At 30.1% G+C, this 12,475-nt stretch overlaps 1 protein-coding gene across 6 annotated transcripts in view; it reads right to left on the reverse strand.

Annotated features, from left to right (window-relative positions):
* Positions 1-12,475, reverse strand: part of LOC114333570 (host cell factor 2) — a 61,840-nt gene that overhangs the window by 30,917 nt on the left and 18,448 nt on the right. For all 6 annotated transcript variants that reach the window (XR_007696364.1, XR_007696361.1, XR_007696363.1 and 3 more), the window contains exons 7-8: positions 9,505-9,717; positions 2,916-3,166 (exon numbers count right to left, since the gene is read on the reverse strand). Coding sequence is in view for 1 of the 6 variants with exons in the window: in XM_028283466.2 (XP_028139267.2) it covers positions 2,916-3,166; positions 9,505-9,717 (464 nt within the window). In the remaining 5 variants the exon portion in view is untranslated. The remainder of the gene's footprint in view (positions 1-2,915; positions 3,167-9,504; positions 9,718-12,475) is intronic.

A 12,475-nucleotide genomic window follows, 5' to 3' on the forward strand; every position in this document is an offset into this window, starting at 1 on the left:
AAAGTAATTTACTTAATATATAGGGTGTCCCAAAAGTAGTGGAACGGTTGAATATTTCTCGAACTAAACATCGGATCGAAAAACTGAAAAATATGTGTTCAATCATTTTCAAAAGCCTATCCAATGACAGCAAACACCAACCCCCTAGATTTTCTTGTAGATTTGGATTTGTTACGTAAAAGTAAGCAACTTTTATTCAAGACATTTTTTCAAACTGTGGATAGATGGCGCTATAATTGGGAAAAACGATTTATCCTGATACCATAGGTAAATTATAGAAATGGTCTAATATCTCGAGAAATACACTTCCAAATGAGAAACCAAAAATCAGGCGAAATCAGGAGAAATCAAAAATTAATGAAATTTTTCGAAATCCTATCGATAAACACCAAACATAACCCTCCAACCCATCCCCTGGAGGTGGGGTGGGGGGTAACTTTAAAATCTTAAATAGCAACCCTAACTTTTTATTGCAAATTCGAATTCGTCATGAAAAATTAAGCAACATTTATTCAAAACATTTTTTAAAATTGCTGATAGATGGCGCTAATAAATCGTATTTTTCCAATTAAAGCGCCATCTATCAACAATTATAAAAAATGTTTCGAATAAATGTTGCTTAATTTTTCATGACGAATCTGAATCTGCAATAAAAAGTAGGGGTTGCTATTTAAGATTTTAAAGTTACCCCCCACCCCACCTCTGGGGGTGGGTTGGAGGGTTACGTTTGGTGTTATTAGATAGCTTTTTGAAAAGTATTAAAAACCTTTTTTTTGTTTCTCATTTGGAAGTGTATTTCTCGAGATATTAGACTGTTTCTATAATTTACCTATGGTATCAGGATAAATGGTTTTTCCCAATTATAGCGCCATCTATCCACAGTTCGAAAAAATGTCTTGAATAAAAGTTGCTTAGTTTTACATAATGAATTAAAATCTGCAAGGAAAACTGGGGGTTTCCATTTGAGATTTTAAAGTTACCCCCCACCCCACCTCCAGGGGGTGTAGTGGGGGTTGGTGTTTGGTGTCATTGGATAGATTTTTGAAAATAATTGAACACGTATTTTTCAGTTTTTCGATCCGATGTTTAGTTCGCGAAATATTCGACCGTTCCACTACTTTTGGGACACCTTGTATCTGTACCATCCCTGAAAAAGTGGATAAGTCAAATTTTCGTAAAAACAAGATATCTCAATCTGGAAATAGTTCTCTTTCAATTCCGTCAGGTGAATAAATGAGTAATTCAAATATGCAATAGCTTACTTGGTAGAAGCCCGTGAATATTTGGATTTGACGATTTATTAAGTATCAGAACTGGTATATCGACTTATCTAATATTGAAGTTTTAAATATTTGTTTGAAATAATGTATCTTAACTTGACCATCCGGGTACATAATATTCAGTCCGTGAATAACTAGGTACATATGTAGAAATACCCACTTGAGAACGTTGCATTTTGCTTTATTTTTCTCGGTATATTTAATTACCTGTTTATCAACATAACAAAATAGTAGGGGGGTATTACATTTGAATTGGGAGTAACTAGATATTCAAGTCAAGACTAATCCGTCAGGACAGGAAAAGATTCCTACAAGACAAAGGAAAAAGATCAAGACCATGTTTCAGTGGAAAACGAGCCAAATAGTACAGAAAAAAAAAAGAAGAAACAGGGAAGGACACGAAAGCAAAGACAAGAAAGTAAAGAACTCAGAAATGCTGGTAAAAGTTACACTACTGAAAAAGGAAAGGTCGTAAAACCTAGAAATATGAGGCCATTAAAAGCATGTCGTATGAAATGCAATGAAAGGTTTTCAGATGAAGACCGGGGTAAATGTTTTCAAAATTATTGGAACTTGGGAAGTCGGGATAGAAGGGCTAACTATATTGCTTCTCTAATTAACATTAATCCAAAGAAAACAGAAAAGCTAGGACCAAGAAAAAAATATAGAGAATGTTCATGTAGCGTCATTATTGCTGGCATACAAAAGCCAATTTGTAAAACTTGCCTCATTGCAACCCTTGGCAAAACTAAAGGATTTATTGAGATAGTGGATGAAAAGAAAAAAATGCATTTTCTGGAATTATTCCTCTTAATAGACGTGGAATTGCGCCATCAGGTAATAAACGCTCTGCGGAAGAAATTCCAAATGCCAAAGATCACATTTTGTCATTTCCTAAATACGAGAGCCACTATTGCGGAAATAGGACATCTAAAAAGTACTTGTCTAGTGACTTATCTATTGCTAAAATGTATGACGTGTACAAAAAAAGAGTAGACAAACCCGTTTCATTAACGTTGTACAAGAACTGCTTCTACAGTTTGTACCAAGCACATTGCCTCAAATCACAGATAAGCTTCTGCCAATTAGTAAGGAGAAAAAGAAAGACCTACTTGATCTTTTGCCGCTCATCGATGAAGTTTTTCATAACTTTTAACGAAATTTGCCCACTATACAGATATGCAAGACTTGGACCCTGATTTGGAAGAGTTTGATGCAGATAACAGTAGTTTTTTAGTTTCCTTTTCCAATTAACGTTGATGTTACTTTTTATAAAGAAATAAAGTATAAAAAAATGTTGAATTTTTTGTCCTGGAAATTTACACTAAGTACAATAAGTCGGTAACTCAATAAGACCACAGAAATTTGGCGTGAATAAGTGGGTAAGTTAGATTTTTTTTAAGTAAGTGACATGCTCAAAGCTCATAATTATGTACGTCATTCGTTGCATGATTACCCACCAATTTCTACGAAAACGAAACTGAACTTAAATTTTTTATTCTTCAAAACTAATAAAATGTTTAAAATGGCCATACTCAAAAGTTTGTATTTTTGATTTATCGACTTATTCACAGATGGTACATTTTATAATATGCTGCACGTAAAAGATATATTTCAAGATTATAAGATACTTACTGTATTTTTTGACAAAGTGACTGTCTTAGGAGATCCAACAACTTGCATTGGCATTGATATGGTAATAGGTTTGCCAGCAATCTTAACGCCTTGTAGATTTGTTAGGTTTGTTAAATTTGCTGCAGTTACGATTGGTTGAGTATTTATAGAAGTGGTTTTTACAGGACTCAAATTTAGAGACTGTGCATTGCTTAATGTTTGTATATTTTTCAAACCTGCATTTGAATTCATTACCAGAACTTGTTGATTGCCTGAAAAAGAAAACAAATTATATACATATACATATACTAAATTTACATTCAAGATGCAGTAGAAATAAACAAACCAAAACACGTTAAATGCTACTAGGAGCACTCCCGAACCATAATTTACAATGTACAAACTTTGAAAATCATGACTTGGGATTTACAATGTATATACATTGTAAATTATGGTTCGGGAGTGCTCCTAATAGCATTTAACGTACTATGGTTTGTTTATTTCTACTGCATCTTGATTGTAAATTTAGTATAGTTATGTATGTATAATACACATATATAAATATAGAAATACCAAAATAGTACACTGCATATGCAGACAATGTAGCTATCACTAGTAGGAGTAAACAACGACTACTGGAAGGATTCAAAGAAATTGATCCTGAAGCATGAAAAAGAGGGCTTAAAACAAACGAAAAACAACGAAGTACCTGACCGTCAAAAGGACACCAGTCAATGAAAATAATATCGCAATAGACAACTATACCATTGAACGTGTATATGCCATCACAGAAATCAATCAGAAGAATTCCGTAAGTAGTGAAATTATTGCACTTATTACCAGTGAGAATCATACATACTATGCTAATAAAAATTAATGACATCGAAATTATTATCAAAAGAACCAAAATGACTATCTACAGAACATTGATTAGGCCCATTAATAGTAACTTATGGTTGTGAAACCTGGGTAATGACAAAAAAAAAAGAATGTGTGTGTACTATGTATGCACGTAAGAAGTTATACTTCTATTATAATATGATCTAACTTCATATTATGATTTCAATGAAATCAATATACCTATCTACTAACATATATTTTATATTGTATTTAATTTATTTATTTATTTAAAATTTTATTATTAATTATTTTATTTATTTATTTAGCTTAGCTTCCTTTGTGTTTAGCTCCCACGTTGGTAAGCTAATTATTATATATTTTTAATTTATTTAATTTATTGATTTTAATTTTATTATTGAAATATTTTTATTATTTAAATTTAATATCGATTTAAGATTTATATATTGATTTTGCCCGGCGCCATCTATTAATCACTTACCTGACTAGCTCAGATTTAATGTAAAAGCCTGCATGAAATCTCCTATCTGTGGAGGTGTGAGAAAAAGATTTCTGAAATATCAATTGAACAAAACGACACAAAAAATAAAGTTATACAAAATGGTGGTTAAAGGAAAACAAAATACTGTCGAATTTGTAAGCAAATCTAGAAAATATATTGGAAAATAAAAGGCTTTGTTATGCAACATCAAAAATACAAGGTAATTATACAATAATATAGATCAGATCAATATGATATCAATTTGAAATATTTGCTGATCTATCTAACGCTAAATTATTTATTTTAGGTTATCTCGTCGAAAATCTGAATAAAGAAATACGATGCAATGAATTTGACTATGAAATAAATTAGAGTATTTGACAAAAAAAAACTAAGTCTAAGATAACCCAAAATTATCTTGAATATTCAAAATTTGTTATACTAAAGTTAGAAAATGAAAAACATTGATTTTGATCATGATCGATTAAAAAAAACTGTTCAGTACAACCTTTCACGATGTAATATGAAGATAAACCAACGAATGCTGCTATGAAGTCTCTTCGGATCCAAGAAGAAACCAATCCATTCTCCTTCACCGTCTTTTGTTCTAAATTCTATGGTAGTTACCGGCATATGCAGAACACTTCTTCACTTTTCTTATTAAATTGAGGGTCATTTTTGAAAAATTTTGCTTCACTATGAAGATTATTTATACAGGTTAGTAGAATAAAAGTTTTTTGAACTTAATTTTTACGATTTACCGCATTTTTTTCCAAAATTTGCGGAGCTACTTGCAACAAGCTGTTGCCTGTTCAAAGGTCTGGAACATTCTCTAAAATGGATTCTTTTTGGCTTGGCGTCCCTTCACAGCCAATGGAAATTAATTATTAATAACAATCCTTGCTATGAGAATTTGAATTCACCAATCAAATAATTCCAATAAATTTGACATTTCATCAAAATGATAATTTTGATGAAAATTTTGGAAATATGAACCCAAATTGTGATTCTATTCTAATATTTGGGTATAATCTAATCTGGGAATTGAATAGATTAAACTTTCTAGTTTATTTTGATATAATGTCCTTTTTCCTAGGTGCCCTTATTAAAGTTCTATTAGGGTTCACTTCAACGTCCGACACTTCATTTTTAGTTTCTTTAACACTTACACTCACATATTAAAATTCAAATATTTACACAATTACTACAAACTAAGGATTGAAATAACTTTCAATTTATACAAAATAAATCAGCAATTGAATATGCATAAGTCATTTCCTCAAAAGATGATTCTTATACATTAAATTTTACCTAAAGTTTCGACACTTGTCAAAGCTATGATTCTATTGAACTATTTTCCACATTTTTGGTAAAATTTATACTAATAATATTAATATCGAACTAACTATTGTTCTCAAATTTTAGATTGATGTCTATTTCAACATATTTTCATAAATTCACACATGCAGCTAAGTAATGCAAGACGTATCACCTTAACGAAGTTCCTTTCGAAGTAAGTTTTGGAAAAATGGAACCTTTTGATGATTCTTACGAATAAATAAGGCTATTGTGTGATACAACTAGAAGTAATTCTCTGGTAAAACTCAAAATTCAAATTATTATAGGTTCTAGTAACAAATTTCTAATTTATATGCCACTCAAATATCATCTTTGATATAGGATTACCTATTTTGATTTCTTATGTAATTCTACTTTTATACTCTTAAATAAAATCATCTTATAACTATTTAATTATTACTAAGTGCTCTCATAACTTTAGTTCTTTTTATAATTCTTATTCTTCTCAACCTTCCAATCAACGATACCCCTCAAAAGTGGCAATAATAAAAATGATTATCCATATACTTTGGGCTTTACTAAAATTACTAAATTATCTATTATTTTAACTATTCTATGGTTTGGGTATCTTAAAAATCATAATAACTATTTAAAATCATGACACTACTTTAAACAGTTTTTTTGTATTGTATTTAAATATTAAACTAATTTTAGAAAGAACAAAAAAAAAGGATATGACTTTGTCCGGATTTGAACAGGTGACCTCTCGATCCTTAGGTGAATGCTCTACCGATCAGCTACCACCGCTTTTGTATTCAGTCGATCATTTCTCGGATAACGGTGACAGATACATTAATTGAAAATAAACATTTTCAATAATACTTATTAGGAGGAAGACAAATCCACAGATATAAAAATTATAATAAATATATTTACTAAAAACACTAATATATTCTTTTCACGCACTCCTTATTTGCGCTACATAAAGATGTAGCGACTAATACCATACTGTCGGCGTGCGCATGCGCCAGGGAATGTAAAAATTCACCCTCGTGCCTAAAGAAGTATAACTTCAAAAAAATATGAAGCCCAACTCAGGACATTCAAGAGAAAGATACTGAGAAAAGTATGTGGCCCGGTGCAAGAGGAAGACGGAACATGGAAAATCAGGAGAATCGACGAAATTAATGAATTGAATCAAGGGTATAATATTGGGTATAAATAAGGGTATAATCAAGGGTATAATATACTTCTATGGAAGGATCACATGCATCATATCATAAAAAAGTCTGAGAATGCAATGAATATTCTAAGAGCCTTTTGTAGAACTAATTGGGGTGCCGATCCAAATATAGCACTTTTATTTTACCGTACTATGATTCGTCCTATTTTCGATTACAGTTGTCATCTGTATGGAACTGCTGCAAACACACATTTGAATAAATTAGAAATACAAAAAAATAAATGTCTTCGACTTTGTCTTGGATATTTGAAGTCTACACCCGTTAATATAATGGAAGTTGAGGCGATAGAACCACCCCTGGAATTTTGACGACAGTTTTTAAGTGATAAATTTATTACTAGAACCATAGGAAAAAATAAAAACTATCTGCAGGATATACATAAGTTATCAATTTTAGATCTAACTCATAAATATTGGACAAAGAAAAAATGTCCCCTTCTTGTAGATAGTTACTTGAAAATATCTCAATACCGAAGTACTTTCTATACTTATGAAAATCAAGTTTCACCTATGTATTCCCATGTATTAGAAGAAATCTTCTCAAAACAAATTAATACTTTTTTTATGGATATTAATTTAAATCCAGATTTTTTCAATCATTTATACTTCATAAATGACCACACTATCAGTTTTACTATACAGATGGATCCAAAGTACAAAACAAAGTAGGATGTGCAATAATCAGTATTCAAAGTAGATTTAAAAAATTATTCAAATTGCCTTGTGAATCATCGATATACACCGCTGAAATGATAGCGATACTTTTTGCTTTAAGACACATATTTAGTAACGAACCCTATAGCTGCATAATATTTACAGACAGTAAGAGTGTCGTTGATAGACTAACTAACGTACATAAGTACCAACAACTCAATCATATAGAACTGGAAATTATGACTCTTTATAATAAAATTGCAAATTTAGGAAAAAACATCATTATTTCATGGATAAAGGGACACGCAGGCATTAGGGGTAACGAAATAGTAGACAGGCTAGCCAAATCCGCTCTAGAAATAGGCGAAGAACTTCCCATGAACTTACTACCCATTTCGGATATTGATATTATTAGTAGACGACACCAAAAAGAAAATTGGCAAAGGTATTATCGAAACACGAGAACTGGTAGTAATTACAAACAAATGCAGCCTGAAATTCCCATTAAAAGATGGTTTCATTCTGTATCAAGTCGCCATTTCATAAGAGTTATAAATAGATTGAGATGTAATCATGCTCTTACCCCCCCTCATATGTACAGTTTGGGTCTCACAGAGTCACCTAACTGTGAGTGTGGAAAAGAAGGTGATCTACTACATATTCTCCTCGAATGTTCACATCAATCAGTAAATATAAACAAATTTTATGATAATCTTAATACATTAAAAATTCCACTTCCCGTCTACCTGAACAATTTGATATTTTCTGAAAATATTAATATATTAAAAACAATTTACGAGCATATCAAAAACTGTAAATATAGATTGTAGCAATAAAATTTACCCTGTATTTAAGAAATTTTGTTAAAACAAAGCAGGCATGTTTGTTAAAACAAAACAAACATGTTTGTTTTGTTGTTATTTTGTTTTAAACCCTGTAGATTTAAGTAATTATTGTATATTATAATTAAAAAAAGAAAAGAACAAAAAAAGAGAAAAGAAAAGAAAAAAAAACAGAAAAAATAAAAAAAGCAACAAAAAAAAAACTAAGAAGATGTAAACCTCCGCGAGAATGAATCGGGTTTACGTCTTAGCGTAGTAAAAAAAAACAATTTATAAAAAATAACAATAAAAAAAATAATAAAAAAAACAAATTAACAATATAAAAAAAATGCAACAAAAAATACAAAAAAAAATTTACAAAAAAAAAATGAACAACCAAAACAGAGTATTATTTAGATAATAATTGTAGATAATAATGTTAGTTTGTTATGTATTTAGAGTTAGAAATACAGAAAAAATTCCTCTGATTGAAAAATCAAAGTTTGTTTTTAAAATAACAAAATGTCTGGCTAATTGGCTCGGCCAAGGCCATCAAATTCACTCAAAAAAAAAGGGTATAATATTGTAAGGTGAATCGTGAAAATCAAAGACTGTCATGGCATAGGGGAGAACGCTTAGGGATACATGCAAAGATAATGATGATTATTTCATTCACAGAGATTTTGACCAATAGAAACCTACAAAAATCAAAATTTCAGCGATAATAATTTTTGATAATTACCCGTCGTTAAGTTAGATGTCCTTGTGTATCCACAATATTGATGTTTTACTTGTCAAAGTGAATACCATGTGCAGGTTTAGCATGTACCATTGAAATCTGGCAGGCAGCGATGGAAAAAAATCTTTTTTTGACATCTAATGTCACGGAGCAAGACAACATGCATGTATATACGTACATATGTATAAATTATGAGAAATAAATGTGTGGATTATCCGTGCATTTCAATTATCCGTGCCAACGTCTGGTCCCGAGGAGCACGGATAATCGGGGTTCTACTGTATTCAGAAGAAGATATTAATAAAAAATTAGTTATTAAAAATACAGTTTATTTCACGAAATAATCTTACCGAATTACACTCGACCTCTTAAAATAGCCGGTTTGTATTGTCCTCCCGACAATTTGACATAAATTAAAACTGTCAAAGTGTCGCTCGGGATACAAATCAGTAATTTTAGAGCTCTTGTGTAATTATAAGGGATAATCTAGAAAAAAAAACATACAAGTTACTTACCGATTGTAGGAATCTGTCCCATAGTTTTGAGAGGAACTAATTTCCCAGTCGCCTTATCCAAATGGTATGGAATCGTTTTTATGGATGTTTGAACTTTATTTGCTGCCGTGGTTGGTATAATTTTCACAATGGTATTTTTGGGAGATTGAGGTAAAACATTTGGTTTTGCCTGAACCACGTTGCTCCCTTTTGGTATTGTCGCCAACGTCATACCTACGCAGAAAAATACCAGTAACAATGTTTGGTTTTATGTTTTATTTGGGTTAGATAAAGCAATAATTAAATGTAAAAATTAATGAATAATTCAAGTCAAAGGTTTATTTTAATGAAATTAAAAATAATAAAAATATAATTTTATTGAGTAAGTTTCTGGTAACGCCTTCGTGGTTTCTATTATTTACAAACTAACCAAATGCTGAAATCAAAGAAGGCCCGGGGTGATCTATAATTTGCATATGGTCCTTTTCATGAGCATTTTTCAGTGCGTCACAAATGATAGAAATAAGTCCGTGATAATACACATTTATAACATTTATTCTAACATGACATTTTAGTTAAATCTGACAGTTGTCACATTTTATTTGCAATTTGGCATAAAAACAAATCAATTGTGTTTATTGCATTTATAAAATGGTATTTTCTTTGATTTGTATTGTCTTATAAATTGTACATATTATATTCATAGATATACAGTGTGTCTACGGTTAGGGTGCCCAAGAGGAAAAACTTTTTTATTTTCAATTTTTGCGAAAAATGTCATTCTTGATAAAAAGTTTTGCTTGTTCTAAAACCCCATAAAACGAAATAAAATTCAAGTTTTACAAATACTGCTTAATTTTGTAGCCAATTTTATGTATATCCCTATAAATTTTTGCACTAAGTTCGAAATCGTAACAATAATCTAGTGTTGCCAAGCCACAATGTAGCTTAGTAATTGTCAACTCCGATAAATAATTTGCAAAGTGTCATTTTTTTCGACAATGTTAAGCGTTCAATTAAGAATTTATCTTATGATAAATTTCATTATTAAAATTATTGGATTAATAATTATTATTTTAATAAATAATTTGATGATTCAAGGACAACGACAAAGTCCGACTTCATAATCCAGAGAAGCGAAAGGGTTGTTCTACCAAGTTATAGTCGAGGAAATGAAGCATTTGGCTAGCAATTTTTTCGTCCAGCATGGATTTACTTGAAATTTTCACAGAAGGTAGGGAATAGTCCAAGGATCATTTTCTATATCATGCAGCTGTACGCTAAAACCTTGGGGGTAGTTGCCACCCCATCTCGAGGGTGGGAATTTTTTATTACATTTTAACCATGTAAATCGATGTAAAAAGTAATTTTAAGAAAAAAATGTTTTTTACATTTTCTTCGAAAAACTAATATTTTTCGAGTTATTCGTTGTTGAAAGTAACAGTTTTTCGACGGAAAAATCGACTTTTTTAGAGGGATTTTTGAGAATAACTCGAAAAATATGCATTTAATCAAAAAAACTGTAGTTATCAAAATTGTATCTTTTAGTAACACAAACGAAACTGTTTTTCTATAATATTTTTACGACCAATACAACCCGAGATACGGCATGTTAAAAGTTAGATTTTTTCGTCAAATGCATAATTTGAAATAATCAAAACCAAATAACGGGAAAACTTGGCATTTTTCCAGGAAAACTTACATCGATGTTTTTTCAAGCATACAATAAGATCTTAAAAAAAATAATAAAAAGTTTCTAGCATAAAAATTGAGAAACTTATGATCAAAAAAATGTCTTTACCTATTTTTCTCTACGAAAAAAAAAAAAAAAACAGTGAAAACAACCCCCTACCTACCCTTGTAACTAAAAATTGGTATTCGCCTTTCTGTAATTCCTTTTATATTTATAATATAAATACACCCAAGAAGTTTGACCTATTTAAAATGCCAAATTTTAGAAAAATTAGAGTTTAAAGAAAAATTTATTTTTTGCAATTTTGCATTTTTTATCATTTTCTTCAAAATATCTCCGAAAATACTGGAGATACGAAAAAAATGATAAACTACTAAATTGTAGCTTTCTTAATAGCCAAAATTTCTTTACGCATAGATTTTCATTACAGTAAACAGTTAGCGAGATATAGCTGTTTAAAACATCTATTTACGAGCAAACATCCCCTTATTCGAGCCCTTTAAACCCACCTCAATTAAAAATTAAGGGATCTTACGGAATTTAATTTACAGTCTTATTACTCTTCAAAAATCTTACAAAACTGTTATTGAAAAAACTTTTCATCGCCAAAAATGAAGGAGCTATATTTATAAAACTAATTTTTTTTTTCGAAAAATTCGAATAGTCCCCTTTTAGAGCATTTTCAATGTACCTATATAATACCACAGAGCCGGTTCGTATACTGGATGACTAAAAAACCATTTGTATGTGTATTTTTATATATTTGTAAATTCGTATTTTTGTGTAAATAAATGTTTTTGTAATTCTTTAATTCTACTTTTTTACTGTATAGATCTATTAAATTGTCTACTTATAAAAATTGCAATGTTATTAAGGGTGGCTTTTAAGGGTTGAAATATTATATTATATCTTAAAGCATAAAACAATTATTATTTAACCAGACATAACCAAATTTTACCTATATTAAAGTTTAGAATTTTTTTATATAATTTTTGACAATAAGGGTAGTTTACACCACTAAAAATAATCAACGCCCTTGAGCATGATATAGAATATGAAGTACAGGGTAAGAAGATTCTAACGCCAAATTTTTATGTAAATTGATGCAAGCCAAAATTATTCTTTTAGGATAAGTAAACTTTTCATATATAGCTCCAACAAGGGTGGTTTTAAGGGTTGAAATATTGTGATTTTATATCTTAAAGCACAAAACAATCATTATTTAACTAATAAGAAGCAAATGTTGACAATATTAAAGTTTAAAATGTTATTTTATATTTTTTTACAATTAGGGGTGGT

The sequence above is a fragment of the Diabrotica virgifera genome, chromosome 2, assembly GCF_917563875.1.
Source record: "Diabrotica virgifera virgifera chromosome 2, PGI_DIABVI_V3a".
NCBI lineage: Eukaryota > Metazoa > Arthropoda > Insecta > Coleoptera > Chrysomelidae > Diabrotica > Diabrotica virgifera.